Source organism: Squalius cephalus (assembly GCF_949319135.1).
Source record: "Squalius cephalus genome assembly, chromosome: 10".
Taxonomy (NCBI): Eukaryota; Metazoa; Chordata; class Actinopteri; order Cypriniformes; family Leuciscidae; genus Squalius; species Squalius cephalus.
Window position 1 is genome coordinate 12,161,016 of NC_137131.1, and position 23,816 is coordinate 12,184,831.

Below are 23,816 nucleotides of genomic sequence, written 5' to 3' on the forward strand. Positions count from 1 at the left end.
TGATTTTTGGTGAAGTGTAGGGGAATGCACTTGCCTCCTTAAGCAAGTAAATTAATTAATTAAATTTCTACAAAGTTTTATAAAAAAAAACCAAAAAAAACATAAACATTCAGAAAAAAATTGACAACTTGTTTTGTTAAATCTTCTCAATAGCTGTCAAAGGTTCATATGTCACAGGTCATACTTGATTCAAATGACTCTGGATGGATGGATAGAGTTTATCTTATCTGAAAAACTTGGATTTTGTGGTTGTAAAAGAACTCAGTGGACAACTTGGTTTAGTTTTTGTGATGTAAATGTTGCATCATCAGATCACTATCATTGCGCTGTACACTGACCACGTGACCCAGCACGCCCCTGCGTAATCGCCAATCCACTTCATACCCGACACTACACGTGTAGTGATTGGCGTAGAAAGGTTTTGTTCCTATATAACCCTCCTTTTACTGTAAACCATTTACAGCAAGCAAGAGAGCTGTACACTCTTCTGTGATCTCAGGGTATCTCAATCTCATCGTCAGCCATATCCGGAGTGCTCATGGCTTCACACATGCAGAACGACAGCAGCTCCTCAGCCTCAGCCGGCTTCCAGCCGGTCTTTAAATCGTTCGCCACAGAAGCGATCCACGTTGGTTCAGAGCCAGAGCAGTGGAACTCTATGGCCGTAGTGCCTCCCATTTCACTGGCTACCACCTTTAAACAGCACGGTCCGGGGAAACATGCGGTAAGTTGTAATGGTTTGACATTGAGAATATATTACGTGCTGTTTCCTATTAGTCCGATATTTGAATGCAGATTGTATGTTGTTATGAACGCAATTGATGCGTGTACTGATCGAGTGAATGGAGAACGCGACTATTATTGTGATCAGGGCATTTTCCATTTAAATGGGTTTGATGTCAAATGTACAATGACAGGACTTTTAATGTGAAAGAAAAGCATGATTTTTTTTTTTTAAATCATAAATTAATTTATAGATATCTAATACTAAGGGTAACAACATGAATGACTCGCAGAAATGAGCTTTGTATAGGTGTATGTCACAGTGACTAAGCACAGTTTCTCATATCTGGAAAACCAGTCTAAATAACCGACTTGCTGGTTTTCTGACTGGTTTTAGAGGGGCTTTTACTTTGTTGGAAGATCCTGAACTCAAGTCATGCCTATTTATGTTAACACTTGATGAATTAACGAAATTAAATTGACATTTTACAACACCATAGGTTGAGGTCATAAGTATGCTTATTGCCTGCTAGTTTAAATAGCTGGTTGAAGATGGTCTTAGCTGATTTAAACTGGTCTCCCAGCCCCAAACCCCTCTAGAAACCCCTCTAGAAACCAGTCAACATAATAATTAGGATCTGGTGGTTACAGATTACATCAGCAAAGATGCTGCAAGTTGACTGAGTATTTACTCAACCAAATGAGTCATGGGAACAGGTGGTTCAAATAAATGCTTGTGCTTGCTTGAGCTGTTTCTCTTTGGAGTTAAACCACAACGTTACAGTATACTTGTGATATTTTTTAACTTTTCTATGAATTGACATTGTTTCTTTATTGCTCACTCACAGATATGACACTTTATTTACCCAATGCAAACCACTTTTGTATGCATAGTATTTTGAATTCAACTTTTTTTTTTTTTTTTTTTTTTTTCTTCTCTAATGTTTTATCTGCCAGGGTTTTGAGTACAGCAGGAGTGGAAATCCCACAAGAAACTGTCTTGAGAAAGCAGTTGCTGCGTTGGATGGTGCACAATACTGTGAGTGAATCACCAACACATAATCATTTATATGATCTACAAATGACATTGCCATAAACTTAAAGCTCTGACTTTCATAATAGGTCTCGCTGTTGCCTCTGGATTGGCTGCAACTTTGACCATTACACATCTTTTTAAGGCCGGAGATGGAATTTTGTGCATGAATGATGTTTATGGAGGTGAGTTACTGCTCCTAAAAAACAATTGAAACTATTACACCTGATAGAAAAGAGAGTAAAAAGCTGAGATTAAGTTAAGAGATGCTGAGTCTGTCACCTTTCCCCCTCCACCAGGAACTAACCGATATTTCAGGAAAATTGCTGCAGAAGTTGGCCTTGATGTCTCATTTGCTGACCTCACGAAGCTAGAGGAGCTAAAAGCAGCTTTAAAACCGAATACAAAGGTACACCTGGCAGAGAAAACAGTTTTTTTTAAAGAACGCAATCAGGTTTTTAAATCTTCCTTTTATTTCTCAGCAGTATATAGCTCCGCCTCTGATAAAATTACTGTGAGTAAGTGGGTGGATGTGGAAATATTTAGTTACACAATTAAACCTGACAGAATGTGTGTTAATCAGCTCTGGGAAGTTCCACTCTAAGTAAAATGGGGTTATAAATATCCCCGTTTCTACAGATGGTGTGGATTGAAACGCCCACAAACCCTACTATGAAGGTCGTGGACATTCAGGGCTGTTCGGATATTGTCCATGCGCACAACAAGGACACAATTGTTGTTGTGGACAACACTTTCATGTCAGCCTACTTTCAGGTATACACATTTATTTTCTTAGCTGATGTTCTTTTAATGACTTGGAGTAGATATCTAGGGATATGAAAGACAATTAAAAGTTGACTTAACGATTTTTAATTTTTAATTTTTGTGTACAATACTCCAGTGCAAGGATAGAGTTTCCTTTTTCAGGAATTATTGTTTCATTATTTCACCATTTTTCTTATTACTGGAACAGCGCCCTCTTGCACTTGGAGCAGACATCTGCATGTACTCTGCAACAAAATACATGAATGGTAAAAACAAATGAAAAATTAGATATAAACCATATATAATTGAAAACGTGCTTGATCAAAGTTAAAATAATCGGTATAATTCCAGGACACAGCGATGTTGTCATGGGGTTGATGTCTCTCAACCGTGAGGACCTCTATGAACGGCTGAAGTTTTTGCAAAATGGTAAGTCTTTACTTAAAGTCCCCCTGTAGTCAAAAATTTTATCCCTTAAAACTCATCTTTGATCACCAAAATGACATTTAAACGTTGAGAAATTATTCATGGCTTAAAATTGCTTGAATGTAACTCTACACCCTTGCCTCATTTAGTATACGCGGTTCTATTATGCAAATTAGCCCCGCCTCCGCTCACTCACACCAGCTCGTTGACGTGATTGGTTACAAGGTAGTTTGTGACGTCAGAAACACCAGCGATTTCAAACCGTGTTTTTGAGACTGTCTTTGGTTCACTGCAGTTTTAAAGAGAAAGTTCTGTTGATTTATGAATTTGCACATGGTTTGTCTTTAAAGCATATAAAAAACACAATATAGACATAAAAACAAACATTAAAAGCTTGATTTCCACCACAGGGGGACTTTAATCTAAACTGAAACCGTTAAAGTCAGCATGAAACAGAAGTCGCGATAGTATTTTCTTCACTATTGTGACGTATAGTGAAACGGCTTCTTGAAGAAAAAATGTAGGACGGATTTGATTTTGTGCATCAGGGAATTGACTGGATGGTTGTATGGTTGTGGTTTGCTATGGCTGTGATCTCATGTAAATGACAGGCTGTCCTGCCCTCACACCGAAAAACACGCCATCATAAAAGAGCAGAGATGTTGCTGCAAGAGGAAGGGGAACATGAATTAAAAAAAAAAAAAAGATCATGTTCACAAATCATTCATAAAATATACTGCAATATTTCGTGAAAAACAATCAGTTTTGATTTTAATGGCGATAATCTGGCTGATAACATCTTTGGCCAACAGCTCATTTCTTTATGGCATGACTCAAGATCAAAAGGGCTGTAGTGTATTTCATAAGCAGTTTATAGCACGTTATTTAATTAGAGAAGTGTATTACCCTTTGAAGTAAAGCCAGAATATTGGACAGTACTAACAATAGAGAACAAATGGCTTGCAATGTATAAAACATAATAAAATGCATAGGCCCAATGCACATTTACATGAGATGATTGGTAGGTTGGTTCAGATGATGAAGTGAGGGTTCCAAAACAAAACAAACTCAAATAATCCAATAAGAGAAGCAGGTAATGTGCAGCATGTAGCAAGACACAAACAATACCAGACAATGAGGAACTGAACACAGAGAGCATTTATACACAAGATAACAAACTAAATGTCAAGCAGGTGTGATCATTAAATGAGTGTCCATGGTAAAAGATTAATGGCGGGAAACTAGAACAAAGGAAACATGTGACTGAAGACAAACAAACTAAAAGTCCATGAAAATGGAACTAAACACACAGACTGTGACATGAATACTCATTTGGTACAGTATTTTTATTTTATTTTGCATCTTTAAAGCTTTGAAGAAAAATAATGATTTTCTTGTTGTCAGATTTTAATGCTGATTTGAAATATAATCTTAACAAACAAATTAATTTGCATAAAAACATCTGTTACACCATGAAGTACTAAACCTGATTGCTGTTGTACTATCAGCTTGGATTTTTTTTTTTTTTTTTTAATGAGGGAATCTCAAGGCCAAGGAATCATAGACCACTGAGCTTATCACTAAAGAGTGTTAAAGGTTCAGTTTAGTGTTATAATGTACATAAACCTACAGAAGATGTTGTGTTTTAATATGCTAGAGAGAGAGACATCGGATGTAATCTTCAAATATTTCTCTGCGAACAAGGAATTCTAGCAAGAATGAAGTTCTTTTATCTACCCTGTTGGGGGTCTTTTGTAAGGGTTAAGAAAAATGCCTTTCATTCACTTGAAAAGAAAGTTACTTGTCTTCAGGTGAAAGTAATATCCTGTTTTAATATTTGCTGGCAATATTTCCCTTTTGTTATTACCCGTAGTCTCATTGTTAAGCACTTGTGTAAAATGTATTGCTGTAACACTGAAAATGTGCATGGCACAATTAGAAGGGTTATTGCCATCTCTCTCTTCCTCTATCTTTAATTCAGCACTCGGGGCCGTACCCTCTCCATTTGACTGTTATATGTGCAACCGGGGCCTGAAGACACTGCACTTGAGAATGAAGCAGCACTTTAAGAACGGACTGGTAGCGGCACGGTTTCTAGAGGCCGACCCAAGAGTGGACAGAGTCATCTTCCCAGGTGTCTGTGTTATTATCCTCACATTACATAGAAGTGTATGTTGGGTTAATTTGACATATGTTGGTGATTGCTCAAATATCCCATCTGAAAATAAGATTTCAAATGAATGCAATGGTAAATGTTTGAGTCGATAATAATTCTGCATGAGTGTGATATTGTGAATTTATATACACTACCCACAAATTTTAGGGTTGATGTTTTAATGTATTTGAAAGAAGTCTCTTATGATCAAAAAGACTGCATTTATTTTTATTTTTTCAAAATTAACTTAAAATGGTCATATACTAAACATTATTATGATTAAAATAACTTTTCTATTTTAATATGTTTTAAAAAGTAATTTATTTCTGTGATTTCAGCAGCATTTCAGTGTCACACGATCCTTCAGAAATCATTCGAATATGCTGATTTGGTACTCAATCATTTATCATGGTTGAAAACTGTTGTGCTACTTAATATTTTTGTAGAAAATGTGATGCCCTTTTTTCCAAACCTTTTGATTAATAGAAAGTTTAAAAGAACCGTATTTATTTGAAATAACTTTTGTAATAATATAAAACTCTTTAATGTCACTTTAGTCTCATAGCAAATTCCAAATTCCTTGCTGAATGATAAAAGGATTTAATTTTTTTTTTTTACTGATCCCAAACTGTTAGTGTATTGAGCTCCATTGGTATTATACCACCTGCGGACATCATTGAATTGTGTTGTTCAAATGTAACTGATATTGAGAGATTCCAGTCAGACTTGATTGACTCCCGATCATCTTTTTCACTCCAGGTCTTCCATCTCACCCTCAGCACGAGCTGACAAAGAGACAGTGCACAGGCTGTCCTGGGATGATCACTTTCTACATTAAAGGAAAACTGGAGCACGCCTCAGCTTTCCTCAGCAATCTGAAGGTGCGTTGAAACTACATATTGTTTGAAAATCTTTTCCATCCTACATTTTTATAGAATCTATGTTGTATTTTGCATTTCAGTTGTTTGCGCTTGCTGAAAGTCTTGGTGGTTATGAGAGTCTAGCAGAGCACCCGTAAGTACTGAGAACACTATCCAAATCCACTGACTGTTCTGAGGAAGATTTCATTTAAATCCAGAGCATATAACAAAAAAAATCATGAAGTATATTCACAATCTTTTGTTTTGTGAAACACTTATGCCAAATATGCTTGGTATAGTAAGTGTGGATGTATGTGTGAGCCCTAAAAATCGTTTAAGAGGGCTTTTTTTATGACCACAGGGGGGCGTAAGAACTTAGATGTTGTACTAAAGCAGGGGTGTCCAATCCTGCTCCTGGAGAGCTGATGTCCTGCAGAGTTTAGCTCCAACCTCAATTAAAAGATTAGTTCACTTTCAAAAAATGTTTTGCTGATAATTGACTCACCCCGATGTCATCCAAGATATCCATGTCTTTCTTTCTTCAGTTGAAAAGAAATTAAGGTTGAGGAAAACATTCCAGGATTTTTCTGCACAGAATGGACTTCAATTGCAACCAACTATACCAATGTTCAAAGAAGGTTAAAATGTCCGACTCATTGCAGCTTCAAAGTCTCGACACGATCCCAGTTGCGAAATATGGGTCTTAACTAGCGAAACGATCTGCCATTTTAAAAAAAAAAAAAAAAAAAAAAAAAAAAAATTTATATATATATATATACACACTTCTTAACCACAAATGCTCGTCGTGTACCATCTCTGAGATGTGCCACGCATTGCGTAATCATGTTGGAAAGGTCACGCGTCACGTCATCTAAGTTATTTGTCTGTGTACTCCGGTTCAAAAAGGTAGGGAAGGGCGACAAATTTCATCTCATTTTCTCCTCCAACTTCAAAATCGTCCGACATCTTTGTTTTAATTTATTATTATTAATTTATTTTTTTTCGTGACCTTTCCAACGTGATGACGTAATACGTGGCGCATCTCAGAGATGGTATAAGACGGGCATTTGTGGTTAAAAAGTGTATATATATATATATATATATATTACACATCGGGGTGAGTAAATTTATCAGCAAAAATTTTTGAAGGTGAACTAATCCTTTAAACACACCTCCTGAAGCAGCTAATCAAGGTCTTGCATACTAGAAACTTCCAGGCAGGTGTGTTGAGGCAAGTTGGAGTTAAACTCTGCAGGACAGTGGCCCTCCAGGAGCAGGTTTGGACTGTACTAAATGGAAATTGTAGAAACAACACTTATGTTGTCTGGTGATATCCCAGAAAGCAGATTACACAATTTACCTGGGTAGATTTACTCAGATTGAGCGGATAACATCAACTTTTGGTTCCAAAACCTGAGGTAACTTCCAGGGTATGTAAATAGCCATGGCAACTTATTCTCTGAATATGTTCCATGGTCAGTTTACTTCAGAGTTATTCGCCGCATGCTTGCTCTATTGATAAGGCTCCAGTAGACAGATTTCACACAATACTACTTGCTATATCTCTTGCTTTGTCTTTCTTAATATCGCACCTGCACCAATGTTACCATGATTTATCCTGGAAAAAAAGATTTGAGATCCTTAAAACAAGTTTTTGATTGGACATTTCATTCACCTCCATTTCCCATGGTGCACTTTTCTTTTCCAGAGCGATTATGACTCATGCTTCAGTTCCTGAGAATGAGAGGAAAGAGCTGGGAATCAGTGATACACTCATTCGTCTGTCGGTGGGCCTGGAGGATGAGGAAGATATTATTGCAGACCTAGACCAAGCCCTCTGTGCTGCAGTGAGTATTTCACAACACATTTGTGCACATACTTATCTGTAAAACATATATAATATATGAAATAAGGAAATTAGCAAGAATTAAAGGTAGACAATTTGTTTTATATACACCTTTTGGTTACATCCTGATAGAAATCAATAATAAAAGTGATCTAAATATTAAACTGTGTACATGTATCTTCTGTGGATGTCTCGGGGACGGGGTCTAAAATTATCGTCCAGTCGTTGCATTCGTTCCGCACACGGCTTAAACATTTAAAGAAAACAAAGGGAAAGGCTCTCCTGTACTAAATCAGTATTTGTGCAATTTTTGCTCATTTCCTCCAAAGGTGCTTTCATGTGTTTAATGGTGCATCCTCGTGTAAATTAATTTTATTCCCTGAAATATGATTTTTTTTAAATTATTTTTAAGTACGTGTCAACACCGAGATCATAATAAAATGATTTTGTGTGAAGGATCGTGTGACACTGAAGACTGGTGTAATTGCTACTGAAAATTCAGCTTTGCCATTGCAGGAATCGATTACATTTAAAAATATACATTAAAATATAAAAAAAAATCAATTGTTAAATACATTTAATTGTAATAATATTTCACAATATTATTGTTTTTTGAGTATTTAATTTATTGTTTTTGTATAGACATTTTTATATTTATATCATAAACGCATAGAAACCTTAATACAAATAAATCTTATTAAACCAAATACTAATTTCAAATTTCATGAATTAATCTAATGTCATGCAACCTGTTTCTTTTTTAAAACAGCATCCAAAAAAGTGAGACTGATCAAGATCATTCAGGAACAGCAGTGATGCCACATGTGGACGAGACAAGGACACTTTTTTTTTTTTTTTTTTTTTTGGCACATTTATAAATTACATAGTCTATGACTGAAAATTTAACTGTATTTGTCAGGGAACAAATAACCTCAAGAAACTCATCTTTTCATTCAAAGTACTGGAGATTTGCTGCTTTTGTGTTTATACTTTTTGTAATTATAGTTTGAGGTAGTGGGACTAAACAATACAGCCTCCACTATTAAAGTTTTAATACAGGAAAATGCCAGGACTGCAAGGGAAATCTGATGTATGATGTAAATGAAGATTTGTATCTTTTTATATAGACTGTTCAAATGACTGATTCAAGTTGATCGAGAAGAAAAAAAGACACCCTCAGAGTTTCTCAAGTAATGCACAAGCCCACAATCAGTCTTTATTTTCTGCACCAAAGATGCAAAGCCACCTCATAATGTTTCAAATCACACTTCATAGATCAGTTTTGTATTTTTAATTATTTAAATAAGCAATTTCAATTCTAAAGGGATCACATCCGATCTTTGTCTGTGCTGCCAGACGCATTAAAAGTCATTTGTAGTCTCTCCCTGTCTGTTTTGTCTTGTTTCTGAACGTCTTTGATGGTTGTACTCCATAAGCAATCACTTTGAAGTCAACAAGCTCCACACATGTAATTGGAAGATAAACTGTAAAATACGTATCTTATGAGTCGATCTAACAAATACATCAACAATGCTGCAAGGAGAGCTTAAACTGAGAAGTAATTATTTCTCTACGGTGTTTATCAGGCTTAAATGTATTTTTTCAACAGGCATGATGTGATAATTACTTCACTAGTCCTGACAAGACAAAATCGCTGTCCCCTAGTTTACAGTGTAAGATTTTTAGGGTATGCTGAAAGAAACTGAATAATGAAGAAAAACATGCGAAATATTAAAGCTACATTGTGTAACTTTTTAAGTTGATTCTTATCAAAAAACACTTTGTTCTTTCAAAATTATATGTGCTCATTCATGTGTAATTACTTCCACCAACTAATCAAGTATTCTCGTAAGCGTACAATCTGTCATTCAGTATACATATGAGCTAGTCGCTCATATGGCGGCAGCCATGTTGCGCTTCCATCTTGAAAATACATTAGCCAAAGAGGGACATACCTGGAAATTCAAGCTTCGCCTTTTCGCGCTTTTACACTCAGTGGCACCGTGACTAATGCGAGCGGGAGATTACTCTGTAGGAGCCACCGTAGGAGTTAAAACGCCCTCGGAATGGGAGGGGCTAGAAAGTAATATTCTATTGGTAGTCACATACGATTTCAACGCTAGATGGAAGAAAATCTTACACAGTGTAGCTTTAAATCAGGATGGCAAATATTTTTCAATTCTTGACTTTCAATTTTGCTTTTGATATGTACAGTTTTAACTTTTAAAAACGTTTTAATCTTAGTTTTCAAGATTGATGTTTGATCTTGCCAGGCTCCTTTTCATGCTCTGCTTTCCAATTTTCACATATCTAAAAGAAAATATATTGTTTGAGTCGCAATGACCAACTTCTAAACTATTTTGCAACTTTGCAACATTTTCAAGGTTGGTGGCAGCATCAAATCCTTCTAATTTTTAGCCTGACCTGGGATTATAAATAGCCGACTTATTTTCTTTTCAGCCCACAGTTTCATGAATATATGTAATTTCAAATCTATGACTAGTAAGGGAACTATTTAAGCAGACAACAATGTATGTTAAATGGGCCAGTGTTAGCTGCCACTATGCTATAACAATCGGTTGTGGTCATACATTTATCATAAAGATCATAAAAATTACATTTTGTTTGTATTTAGTACAGTCCTGCACAGATGTTTACATATAGTCCACAAGACAAAATAATTGATTAAACAAATGAACCAGTTCAAAAGTTTACCTACGATTGATTTTTAATGTGTTGTTGGATGACCATCAGCTGTTTTTATGTTTTGTGATAGTTGTTCTCCATTGTTTGCCCTGAGCAGTTAAACTGCCCCAACGCTGCATTTTATCTTTTTCACAATATGGAAGAAAAGATATGTTGCTATTTCATTTATCAGAACCACTATAATAAAATACAGGGACTACACATTATTTGGTTTTCATTGTGTCATGCCACAGGCCAGGGCCGGAGTGGGGCTACTTTTCAGCCCGGGAGTTTCAGGCCCAAGACCGGCCCTCTTTTTCCATGGTGGAATTCCAAATTAGCACTTTTTCCAAATTGGATAAATGAAGCAACAGTTCAGCTCTTACTATTGTGTAGTTTTTATTAATACCACGGTTCAACAAATAATGTAAAGGTTAAATAATAATTCACTTAAGCTGAGAAGTTAACAAAATTTTTTCCACTATTCCACAAGGATAGGTTGATAAATTATAGCTTTCATACTTTAGTTTCTTTCAATACTTTTCACTTAATTGGACAATAACAATCTCTTCCCATCGTATGCGCAGGTAGAAAATAATGAAAAGGGACTTTGGCCAGTACTATGCATCACATTAGAAATGTTATAGGTTTAATTACACATTTTATGATGACACATTTCGTTCCTCAGAGTGTCTTTGTGAAGATGTGCCAGTTCATATGCAGCTCGAGCCATGTAAGGTCATTCAGATAGATCAAGTGGAAAATTACTCTGTTGAACTTTGAGCCATATTTGGTTTAAGAAAGCAGTTGGCTTTAGAGATTAGACATCCTCAAAAAGTTTAAATGACCAATGATTGTAATTATGGTTATGTAGGACAAAAGGTATGATTTGTTAATATTTGTTGTTGCTTATTTACACACACTGAGTAATTATTCTCTTTCCCTTAATCCTTTACAATCCACTACGCAGAGCAGCTTTGTTCATTCTAACCACCTCTTAAAAATAAAATTTTTATCTTGGACTTTGCCCAAAGCCAAAACCAGGGGCTTTGAGTGCTGTTTTGCCTGGTCAACATTAATGCTAATCTTTTATACAATTATTAACTTCTAGCAATAGTGTTGAAGAGCATTGTCTGCCAAATCATGCTAAACTAAAGTACAAAGCTGAGTTCAGGCCATCTGAATTTGGAATGAACTTTGACCTCCATCTGGTGAGAGAAGCCTCTCTTTGAAAGCCCTAATAGGATATTATCCTCTCCTGCTGTGATGCAATTGCAAACCAACTCCACTCATTAATTTAACAGTTATCAGAGGATGTCTTTAACAAACTCGTGGTGTTTCATGAATAGGACAATTCATGAACAGAATAAGAATTCAAGCTCCAGTCATCTTGAAATGGCAGGCCTTTGTAAAAAAAAATTAATTTTTTTTTTTTATAGGCTATACACTAGCGCCTGGCGGTCAAAAGTTTGGAATAATTCTGATTTTTTTATGTTTTTGAAAAAGGTCTAAAAAAACAGATTACTTTATAATTATGCAGGAAATCTAAACCATAAACAGGCTATCTGGGATTATTAGTAGACATTTATTTGAATATATAAATACTACAATACATCAAGCCCCTATTATATTGCGCTATACTTTATTAAAATCCAAGGTTTACCATGCATCATCTTGCTCGGAGCGGTAGTAAATGCTTGGAAATATCTTATGTCTTTAGTTTAAATCCATATGCAGAACAGAGGCCTCCCACTTCAGACTCTTGGAGATCTTGCAAACCGTTAAAAAGCTCCAGCTCACACAGTTCAGCTCAAAATCGATGGCTTTTTTTCTTTTCCTTTTTTACTAGCACGACAGTTTGCATATTAATTAAGTGTTATATTGTTGAGCTAAATATTAATTTAACCTTTACAATCTTTACTGCTTCTAAATATATTGTGTTAATAAAACCTCTGTGTAATCATTTACAGTATTGTACGAATAAAAAAATATTATATAACACAATTTATTACATAATCTCACTGAATAACGTGACCCAGCACGCCCCTTATAAATCGCCAATCCACTGCTTGCCCTTAAACACAAACAGAGACGTGTTGCTGAAACACTGTTCACTCTTTTTTGATCTCGGAACCCTGCATCTTACCATCAGCTATATCTCCGGAGTGCTCATGGCTTCACACATGCAGAACGACAGCAGCTCAGCCTCAGCCGGCTTCCAGCCGGTCTTTAAATCGTTCGCCACAGATGCGATCCACGTTGGTTCAGAGCCGGAGCAGTGGAACTCTATGGCCGTAGTGCCTCCCATTTCACTGTCTACAACCTTTAAACAGCACGCTCCGGGGAAACATGCGGTAAATTGTAAGGGGTTGACACTGAGAATATATGAGCCTAGTTTTGTTTTTCGTATTAGTCCGAGATTTGAGTTGGAGATTGTGTTGTGAACGCAGTCGGTTCTGTGATTAAGAGCTGTTCCAAACGGATGTGATGTGAAATGAACAATGGCAGGACTTTTACTGTGAAAAAAAAAAAAGGTTTTTCTTTTTAAATAATGAATTTATATGTAAATATAAACTAATGCCACGGTTAACTACATTAATAACTCTGCTCTTGATTTAAAGGAGTTAATCTGCTGAAAATCCTGGCTTAGTAACTGGTTTTAGATGGTCTGGTTTGCTGGCTGGTTTAGAGGGGCCTTGGGCACGTTTCAGCTTGTCCATACGTGAAGACTAACAAACCTAGGCCGGCTTAAGTTTTTGTTTTCAGCAGGGTAAACTAAAGAAATGGAACTTGTCGACTTTTTTTGGGGAAAATCATAACCTTAAGACAGGCCTATTTGTGTAAAAACTGTATAGTTAAATTAACTTGACATTAAACAACACAACAGGTTGAGGTCAAATGCTTCATTATTATGTTCAATTGATAAAAACTTTAAATAGTTGAAGATGGTCTTAATTGATTCAAACTGGTCTCCCTGCCCCAAACCCCTCTAGAACCAGCCAACAGATACAAATATTTAGGATACCTTTTCAGAATGGTTTTCTGCTGCAAGTTGATTGAATATTCAAACACACGAGTCATGAGAACAGCCAGGTCAGGTTTGCTTGTGAACTCTCTCTTCATAAAGACACCGCAAATTGTACCAACTGCACCTTTGACAGTTTTTGTGTATCTTAAATTTAACTCACAGATTTGACACTTTATTTGCACAATTCAAATCACTTTTCTATAGTATTCTGAATTCAATACTTTTTTCTTCTAATGTTTTATCTGCCAGGGTTTTGAGTACAGCAGGTGTAGAAATCCAACAAGAAACTGTCTTGAGAAAGCAGTTGCTGCTTTGGATGATGCACAATACTGTGAGTGAATCACCAACACACAATCATTTATATGATCTACAAATGACATTGCCATAAACTTAAAGCTCTGACTTTCATAATAGGTCTCGCTCTTGCCTCTGGATCTGCTGCGACTTTCACCATTACACATCTTTTTAAGGCCGGAGATGGAATTATATGCATGAATGATGTTTATGGAGGTGAGCTACTGCTCCTAAAAAGCATTTTAAACTATTACACTTGATAGAAAAGAGAGTAAAATACTGAGATATAGCTGAGAGAGACACTGAGACTGTCACTTTTTTCCCCACCAGGAACTAACCAATATTTCAGAAAAATAGCTGCGGAATATGGCATTGACGTCACTTTTGTTGACCTCACGAAGCTAGACGAGCTAAAAGCAGCTTTAAAACCGAACACAAAGGTACACCTGGCAGAGAAAGCAGGTTTTTTTTTTAAAGAATGTTATCAGTTTTTGAGATATTCCTTTTGTTTTTTGGCAGTAAATAGCTATGCCAAAAACATACAGTATGGTAGGCTATGTTAAAGGGTTAGTTCACCCAAAAATGAAAATTCTGTAATTAATTACTCCCCCTCATATCGTTCCACACCCAGAAGACCTTTATTCATCTTCGGAACACAAATAAAGATATTTTTGATGAAATCCGAGAGCTTTCCGTCCCTCCGTTGGGAGCAACGCAATTTACACAATCAAGGTCCAGAACGATAGGTGGCATCATTAAAGTAATCAGTGTTACTCCAGTGGTTTAACCTCAATTTTACGAAGTGACACAAGAGCTTTGTTTGTGCTCTTGTGTCACTTCGTACACCCCCCCCCCCCCCCCACACACACACAAAATTTACCACTTTATTTACGAAAATATTGACCTGCTATCCAGTAGGGGGAGCACCATGACACATGCGTGTTGTGTTGACTTGACAGTAGTTTGTTGAACGTGCTTTGGATAATATTATTTAGTAAATATAGTGGTAAATTATGTTTTTTTTTGTTTTTTTTGGTGGAAACAAAGCACTTTGTGTCACTTCATAAAATTAAAATTAAACCACTGGAGTCACATGGATTACTTTGATGTCTTTACTACCTGTGATTGTGTAAATTGTGTTGCTCCCAGTGGAGGGACTGAAATCTCTCGGATTTCATAAAAAATATCTTTATTTGTGTCCCAAAGATGAACGAAGGTCTTACGGGTGTGAATGAAACGACATGAGGGTGAGAAATTAATGACAGGATTTTATTTTTTGGGAGAACTTTAATTTGATCTGGGAATTACTACTTGAAATAAAATTGGGTAATATTCCCATTTCTACAGATGCTATGGATTGAAACGCCCACAAACCCTACTATGAAGGTCGTGGACATTCAGGGCTGTTCGGATATTGTCCATGCGCACAACAAGGACACAATTGTTGTTGTGGACAACACTTTCATGTCAGCCTACTTTCAGGTATACACATTTATTTTCTTAGCTGATGTTCTTTTAATGACTTGGAGTAGATATCTAGGGATATGAAAGACAATTAAAAGGTGACTTAACTTTGTAACAGTTTAATTTTATTAAGTTTTGTGTACAATACTCCAGTGCAAGGATAGAGTTTCCTTTTACAGAACTAGGTATTCATTTAATTATTTCACCATTTTTCTTATTACTGGAACAGCGCCCTCTTGCACTTGGAGCAGACATCTGCATGTATTCTGCAACAAAATACATGAATGGTAAAAACAAAATAAAAATTAGATATAAACCTTTTATACAATTGTATGTTTTCTTGATCAAAGTTAAAATTATCTATATAATTCCAGGACACACCGATGTTGTCATGGGGTTGATTTCTCTCAACCGTGCGGACGTCTATGAACGCCTGAGGTTTTTTCAGAGTGGTAAGGCTCTACTTAAACTGAAACTTAAAGTCTGATAACATCCTTATTTTGAGCAAACAGCTCTTCTCTTTATGACATAGCCTTGTGACTCAAGATCAAATTATTGTATTAGTGTATTTCACAAGCAGTTTATAGCATATTATTTAATAAGAGCCAAACCAAAGACTGTTAAAGGTTCAGTTCAGTGTTATAATGTACATAGATATAGAGAAGATGTTGTGTTTTAATATGCTAGAGAGAGACACCGAGTGTAATTTTCAAATCTAATTCTGCGAACAAGGAATTCTGCAAGAATGAAGTTCTTTTATCTACCCTATGGGGGTCTTTTGTAAGGAACAAGACAAATGCCTTTCATTCACTTGAAAGGAAAGTTACTTGTCTTCAGGTGAAGGTAATAACCTGATTTAGTATCTTTTGTTATTACCTGTAGTCTCTTTGCTAAGCAGTTATGTAAAATGTAATTTATTCAAATGTCCTTGGCACTCCCTCTTGATTTCAAAATGCATAGCTCAGAAAAAGTGTCAGGAAAATCGTCCTTGTCTTATCCCTGAATGTATAATTTGAGCAAACTGTAATTTTATCAACTTCACCTCACACCTCCCAACTGTTACAGTCCTGATGTGATGATTAATCTTGTGCTTTCTGTAAGGCACTTATAGCAATATATCACCTTGCATATTTGTCTTTGACGGTAACACTAAAAATGAGCTTGAGTCATTTGCACAGCAGAAGTAGACGTTTATTTTCATCTCTGTTCTCCTATCTTCAATTCAGAGCTTGGGGCCGTTCCCTCTCCATTTGACTGTTATATGTGCAACCGGGGCCTGAAGACACTGCACTTGAGAATGAAGCAGCACTTTAAGAATGGACTGGCAGCCGCACGGTTTCTAGAGGCCGACCCAAGAGTGGACAGAGTCCTCTTCCCAGGTGTCTGTGTTATTATCCTCACATTACATAGAAGTGTATGTTGGGTTAATTTGGCATATGTTGGTGATTGCTCAAATAACCCATCTGAAAATAAGATTTCAAATGAATGCAATGGTAAATGTTTGAGTTGATGATAATTCTGCATGAGTGTGATATTGTGAATTTATATACACTACCCACAAATTTTAGGGTTGATGTTTTAATGTATTTGAAATAAGTGTCTTATGATCACAAAGGCTGCATTTATTTATTTTTAATCGAAAATAATGTAAACATTTTTAATATTATTAAACATTACGATGATTTTTATTTTTTTTATATATTTTAAAAAGTAATTTATTCCTGTGATGGAAGGGTTCGCTGCCTTTTCTCCAGGCTTCAGTGTCACATGATACTTCAGAAATCATTCTAATATGCTGATTTGGTTCCCAGAAACATTTCTTATCACAGTTGAAAACGATTTTGCTACTTAATAGTTTTGTGGGAACTAATATACATTTTTTTTTTTCAGGATTCTATGAATAGAACATTTTTGTATCTTTACTGTCTTTTAAGTCTTTACTATCACTTTTAATTAGTTTAATGTGTCCTTGCTGAATAAAAGTATTTAATAAAAAAAAATCTTACTGATCTCAAACTTTTGAATAGTAGTGTAGGGACCTCATTGGTATTATACCTGTGGCCAACCATGAACTTAATTGTTTAAATTAACTGATATTGAGGGATTCCAGTCAGATTTAATTAACTCTGTCATCTTTTTTTACTCCAGGTCTTCCATCTCACCCTCAGCACGAGCTGACAAAGAGACAGTGCACAGGCTGTCCTGGGATGATCACTTTCTACATTAAAGGAAAACTGGAGCACGCCTCAGCTTTCCTCAGCAATCTGAAGGTGCGTTGAATCTACATATTGTTTGAAAATCTTTTCCATCCTACATTTTTTAAGAATCTATGTTGTATTTTGCATTTCAGTTGTTTGCGCTTGCGGAAAGTCTTGGTGGTTTTGAGAGTCTAGCAGAGCACCCGTAAGTACTGAGAACACTATCCAAATCCACTGACTGTTCTGAGGGAAGATTTCATTTAAATCCAGAGCATATAGGAAAACAAAATCATTGAGTATATGTTTGTTTATGAAACAAGTATGCTTGGTTGTAATAAATGTTTAAGCCCTAAAAAAATTGCTCAAATGGGCTTTTGGATTTTGGATGGCCACAAGGAGGCGCAAGCACTGTAATAAAGGAAATCGCAGAAACAACACTTTTGTTGTCTGAGCCTTCAGTGTCATTGTAGAACATTATTCAGCAAGAACTAATGTAACATTTCTTTAGGCTATTATAGTCAGCCTTCAATATAAAAAAAAAGTTAAGGTTAATTGCTAGGTGGCTTTTGAAACATCATTGTGTGATTGGATTAATGATTCTTAAGGCTCACAAATAATTCACTAGAATGCAAGTGATAACGTCACAGAATTATCTAGTTACATCTTATTTGATATCGCACCTGCACCAATGTTACTATGATTTATACTGGAGAAAAATAAACTCGTTTTAAGGGGACATTTCATTCACCTCCATTTCCCATGGTGCACTTTTCTTTTCCAGAGCGATTATGACTCATGCTTCAGTTCCTGAGAGTGAGAGGAAAGAGCTGGGAATCAGTGATACACTCATTCGTCTGTCGGTGGGCCTGGAGGATGAGGAAGATATTATTGCAGACCTAGACCAAGCCCTCTGTGCTGCAGTGAGTATTTCACAACACATTTGTGCACATACTTATCTGTAAAACATTTATATATATATTGATTAATAATAAAACAGTATCCACAAAAATGTCATGCAATAAAAATGACTATTATATGAAGACTGGAGTAATGATGCTGAAAATTCACCTTTACAATCACAGTCCTAAATTACACATTAAAATACATTAAATAGAAAGCAGTTAATTTAAATGGTTAAATCTCAAACTATTACAGTATCATTCATCAAATAAATGCGGCCTTGGTGAGCATAGGAGAATTCTTTCAAAATATTTAAATGATAAAAATTCAAAAAATAAAATGAAAAATACAGTCTAAACCAAATACGTGGTCCCAAATAGATCTACAGATGGCCAGTGCATTATGTGTATATGATACTGATTAAAGGCATTATATGTATTCATGTGCATTTCTATTTGTAGAGCTTCATTTTCTAACCAAAGGTTCTTTAATGCGTTTAATGGTGCACGCTTGTGTAAATTGAATTTATTCCCTGAAATATGGCTTTTTTTAAGCGTGTGTCAACAGCGAGATCATTTCAGCCTATAAAGTTCAGTGAGCCATCTCTGAGAGCACAGGCCATTTCGCTTCTCTCTAAAGTGCCCAGAAAAATAAGGCTCCAGGAAATAGACAAATCAGCTCAGGTCAGAGTCTGAGAATTATTCCCATAGAAACGTATATTTGTGAGGAGAAAGCTAGGAGTGCAGTCTCTCAGGAAACCTGTTCGCTCTGTTGGACGCAGTCTTTAAGCGTGATATCGCAGCGTTGCAGATGTGTGAGCGGATGCTTATTAGAGAGCAAAGGTGCAGCAGTGTAGGTTGATCAGATTTGTACACAGGTACACCATGCACCCCATTATTGTGAAGGTCTTTTCTTCTGTCAGAAATTCAATGCCAGCCCTGCAGTTCCATATCTGATCCCTTTAGATGTGCTTTGCTGCACATCTTAAGAGACTGGAAATTAAATCATGACTTGTATCCAATTGATATTCAAAATCCCACTGAGCTTATACAATATGAGCTTTTGTGATTTGCGGTGTGTTTTTATTTGATGACCTGTTCTGAGGAGGTGAATTCCATTAGGTCCTGGCACACAGTTTTCCTCTGAGAGTTATAGATCTTCAGTCTCTTCCATTCTATCTGAAAACTGTAGGTTAATTATCTGCCATTTTGTGAGGTTAAAAAAAAAAAAATGCTAATATTCACTGCATTTATTGAACCACTGTCTGCAAGGAGCCTTAAATTGCTGCCCTTGTGGCCAGGTGCTGTTTCAACCAGTTGGCAGAGATTGTGGGGCTCTCCGTATCAGCTAGCTAGTGAACTCAGGACAAACCTTAACCTTCAGATATAGGGTGAAAAAAATAAAATAAATGATATACATACACACAAACACACACAAACACAAACACACCAGCCGCAACATTAGAACCACTGCAGGTAAAGTGAATAATATTGGTTATTTCAGTTATAATTTCCTGCAAAGTTCAGCTCCAACCCTGATCAAACACAGCTAATTAAGGTCTTCAGGAACACTTGATAATTATAATTTAGAGTTGCGTTGAATCTGGACTCTGCAACTAGTTAGATCTCCAGGAGCAGGATTGGGCACCCCTGGATTATATCATTATTAGTCAGAAAGTGAACAGTCAGTTCTTGAATTTCATTTGTTGGAAGCAGGAAAAATGGGCAAGCAAAAAGATCTGAGTGACTTTGACAAGGGCCAAATAATGATGACTAGACAACTGGGTCAGAGCATTTCCAAAACGGCATGACTTTGGAGTGTTCCTGGTATACAGTGGTAAGCAGTAGTACCAAAAATGGTCCAAGGAAGCACAAACAGTGAACCGGCGTCATGGTCAAGGGTGCCCAAGGCTCATTGATGCATGTGGGGAGTGAAGGTTAGCCCGTCTGGTCCGATCACACAGAAGAGCTACTGTAGCTCAATTTGCTGAAAACCGTAATGCTGCCCATGATAGGAAGTTATCAGGAAACACAGTCCATTACAGTTTGCTGCGTGGTCATGCATAGCCGCCCCCAGTCAAGAGTGCCCATGATGACCCCTGTCCACCACCAAAAGATCTCCTAACAAAGACACATGTTAAGGTCTTGGTAGATTAGATGCAAACAATCAGTTCTTGTGATCAACGTGTTGGATGCAATAGAAATAGGCAGGAATCTGAGTGACTTTGACAAGGGCCAAATTGTTATGGCAAGGTGACTGGGTCAGAGTATCTCTGAAAGGCTTGTGGGTTGTTGCCGGTCAGCAGTGGTGAGAATTTTCCAACAGTCTTCCGAGGAGGGACAAACCACAAACAGGTTTTCACAAACAAAAGATTTCTATTTCAAATCAATTCTGTTCTTTTGAACTTTCTATTCATCAAATAATCAACATTGATAATAATGATAATGTTTTTCCTAAGCATATTAGAATGATATCGGAAGGATCTTGTGACACTGAAGACTATAATGTTTTAGCTTTGCTATCACACAAATAAAACACATTTTAAAATATTAAAATAAGTTGTTTTAAATGGTTAAGTTCTGTAAATTTTAAAAATATTAGCCTATTGTTTTTACTGTACTTTTGGTCAAATAAATGCAGCATTGCTGAGCATTGGAGACTTCTTCAGAAACAAAAAACCTTACCAAACCAAAACTTTTAAATAGTAGTGTACATGTATAAAGCCTGTATTAAACCAAATACTAATTTCAATTTCCTGTTAAAACCTAGATATTTTTCTGTTCAATATTCATTAAATCTAATGTCATGCAACCTGTTTTGTTTTTTAAACAGCATCCAAAAAAGTAAGAGTCTGATCAAGATCAATCAGAGACAACAGTGATGCCACATGTGGACGAGACAAGATCATTTACTTTATGCTTGACAGTTATGCTTGAAAAACATTAATTGCCATCTTTTCATTCAAAGATTTGCTGCTTTTGTCTTTCTACTTTTTGTAATTATAGTTTGATGAGGTAGTGGGGCTAAACAAAACAGAAACCCTCTGAGTTCTCAAGTAATGCACACGCACACAATCAGTCTTTATTTTCTGCATCAAAGATGCAAAGCCACCTCATAATGTCTTTCATTGATCAGTTTAGTATTTTAAATACTAGATATTGACTAGATGCCTAAGTGTTTTTAATCCTAAAGGGATCACATATGATCATTGTCTGTGTTGCCAGACCCATTAAAAGCCATTTGTAGTCTCTCCCTGTCTGTTTTGTCTTGTTCCTGAATGTCTTTGATGGTTGTACTCTATAAGCAATCACTTTGAAGTCAACAAGCTCCACACATGTAATTGGAAGATGAATATTAAAAGACATATCGAATGAGTCCATCTAACAAATACATCAATAATGCTGCAAGGACAGCTTGAACTGAGAAGTAATTATTTCTCTGCAGTATTTATCAGGCTTAAATTTATTTCTGCGATGGGCATGACGTGATGCTTACATTACTAGTCCTGACAAGGCTGATTTGTTGTCTCTTAATTTCCTGAGCAATTGAAGATTTTTTTTTTCTGGGTGCAAATATTGGCAAATCAGGATGGCAAATATTTTTAAGTTCTTGACAGCCAATTTAGCTTTTTATATTTCCAGTTTTTACTGATAAATAACATTCAGTTAAGGCATGAAACTGTCAGAAAGCATATTAAATGCCTTTTTGTTTGTCAGTACTGTATATTTCAATGCCTGTTTTCCACCATCTTGCCACAAGGCATACAGTATTCTGTATCAAATGAAAGAAGCACTTCAATTATGTTATTTGCTGACTCAAAGGTCTATATAGCAAAATGTACACACAGGGGAAACAACACCATTAACCCAGGTATTCAGTGACAAAGGTTGTGCTCAGAGTCATAAACTCTACATAATACTGTCCATTTAAGCTAGACATAGCGCATACAAAATGTCATCCCTAATCTCTTCAGGGTCAGGTGTAAATAATGTTCATTCTATAGTGTTTTTTTTCATAAATAAGTAGCCTATTGTTATTATGCTCGTACAGTTTGGGGGCAGTATGTGTACGTGTTACAGGCTAGTAATAGAATAAATTGTAACATGAGCAAAGCTGAAATTGCACCTCTTGTGTGACTCTATTTTTCTTCATCAAGATTCATGTTTGATCTTGCCAGGCTCCTTTCATGCTCTGCTTTCCAGTTTTCACATAGCCAAAAGAGAAGATATTGATTTGCACACGCAAGCCTATCTCAAAGATGATGCTACTTTGCAACATTTTCACAGTAGGTTGGTGGTGACAGCCAATCCTTCTAATTCTTCTCCTGACCTGAGATTATATAATTAGCTATTCCCACAGTTTCGTATATGTAATTTCAGAACTATGACCAGCAAGTGAACTGTTTAAGCAGACAACATCGTATGTTAGTCTAAATGGACTAGTGTTAGCTGCCACTGTTTGCACTATGCTAGTAACAATCATTTGTGGTCATATTTAGTACTGTCCTAAACAGCCCCAGCCAGCAATAGCCGTCATTTCACCATCTAGGTTAACTATAGACCCGATATAGTCCGGCTGCGAGTAACACACTTCTGGCCAAAATAACCTTGAATTTCGTTATACAGTGCTATGCATAAGTTTAGACACCCATGCTAAAGTTGACTAAAAAGAGGAATAAAAAATCATCTTAATGCCTTAATTTAAAAAATTAGGAAAAATCCAACCTTTAAGGACACCAATTTTCTTTGTGAATGAATAATGTATCGTAAATAAATAAATGTTTTTCCTTAAAATACAGGGTGCATAAGTCTGGACACCCCTATGTTAAATTCCCATAGAGGCAGGCAGATTTTTATTTTTAAAGGCCAGTTACTTCATGGATCCAGGATACTATGCATCCTGATAAAGTTCCCTTGGCCTTTGGAATTAAAATAGCCCCACATCATCACATAGCCTTCACCATACCTAGAGATTGGCATGGTTTTATTTCAGTTAGCCTAATAGCTAGTTTGATTTGCATTGAGAGATGATCTTCTGGAAAGTACTCCATGCCAATCTCTAGGTATGGTGAAGGCTATGTGATAATGTGGGGCTATTTTAATTCCAAAGGCCAAGGGAACTTTATCAGGATGCATAGTATCCTGGATCCTGGAAGTAACTGGCCTTTAAAAATAAAAATCTGCCTGCCTCTATGGGAATTTAACATAGGGGTGTCCAGACTTATGCACCCTGTATTTTAAGGAAGAACATTTATTTATTTACGATACATTATTCATTCACAAAGAAAATTGGTGTCCTTAAAGGTTGGATTTTTCCTAATTTTTTAAATTAAGGCATTAAGTTCAATTTCCAAAAGATGATTTTTTATTCCTCTTTTTAGTCAACTTTAGCATGGGTGTCTAAACTTATGCATAGCACTGTATGTCGTTTTTGCCAAAA

At 36.2% G+C, this 23,816-nt stretch overlaps 2 protein-coding genes across 2 annotated transcripts; both read left to right on the top strand.

Moving 5' to 3' along the window:
• The first annotated feature begins 385 nt into the window (after nucleotides 1-385).
• Nucleotides 386-9,190, top strand: LOC307165871 (cystathionine gamma-lyase-like). The gene is made up of 12 exons (XM_079883909.1): nucleotides 386-724; nucleotides 1,681-1,762; nucleotides 1,846-1,941; nucleotides 2,056-2,165; nucleotides 2,396-2,530; nucleotides 2,730-2,787; nucleotides 2,873-2,950; nucleotides 4,929-5,081; nucleotides 5,862-5,983; nucleotides 6,064-6,116; nucleotides 7,671-7,809; nucleotides 8,578-9,190. Exons 1-12 carry the CDS (start codon nucleotides 539-541, stop codon nucleotides 8,590-8,592), a joined length of 1,227 nt encoding a protein of 408 aa, XP_079740035.1. The 5' UTR covers nucleotides 386-538; the 3' UTR covers nucleotides 8,593-9,190.
• An 83-nt stretch (nucleotides 9,191-9,273) lies between these two features.
• LOC307165870 (cystathionine gamma-lyase-like) lies at nucleotides 9,274-21,627 on the top strand. The gene is made up of 12 exons (XM_079883908.1): nucleotides 9,274-12,847; nucleotides 13,771-13,852; nucleotides 13,936-14,031; nucleotides 14,146-14,255; nucleotides 15,163-15,297; nucleotides 15,509-15,566; nucleotides 15,654-15,731; nucleotides 16,506-16,658; nucleotides 17,428-17,549; nucleotides 17,630-17,682; nucleotides 18,259-18,397; nucleotides 21,210-21,627. The coding sequence occupies exons 1-12, from the start codon at nucleotides 12,158-12,160 to the stop codon at nucleotides 21,222-21,224; spliced, it is 1,731 nt and encodes a 576-aa protein (XP_079740034.1). The 5' UTR covers nucleotides 9,274-12,157; the 3' UTR covers nucleotides 21,225-21,627.
• The last annotated feature ends 2,189 nt before the right edge of the window (nucleotides 21,628-23,816 follow it).

Excerpts from the sequence above, each read along its gene's own strand:
- LOC307165871 (XM_079883909.1), top strand. The coding sequence starts at position 539 with ATGGCTTCACACATGCAGAACGACAGCAGCTCCTCAGCCTCAGCCGGC. Across the intron at positions 2,951-4,928 it reads GCTGAAGTTTTTGCAAAATG|CACTCGGGGCCGTACCCTCT; the intron begins GTAAGTCTTTAC and ends TCTTTAATTCAG. Across the intron at positions 5,082-5,861 it reads GGACAGAGTCATCTTCCCAG|GTCTTCCATCTCACCCTCAG; the intron begins GTGTCTGTGTTA and ends TTTTCACTCCAG.
- LOC307165870 (XM_079883908.1), top strand. The coding sequence starts at position 12,158 with ATGCATCATCTTGCTCGGAGCGGTAGTAAATGCTTGGAAATATCTTAT. Across the intron at positions 14,256-15,162 it reads CTTTAAAACCGAACACAAAG|ATGCTATGGATTGAAACGCC; the intron begins GTACACCTGGCA and ends CCATTTCTACAG. Across the intron at positions 15,732-16,505 it reads CCTGAGGTTTTTTCAGAGTG|AGCTTGGGGCCGTTCCCTCT; the intron begins GTAAGGCTCTAC and ends TCTTCAATTCAG.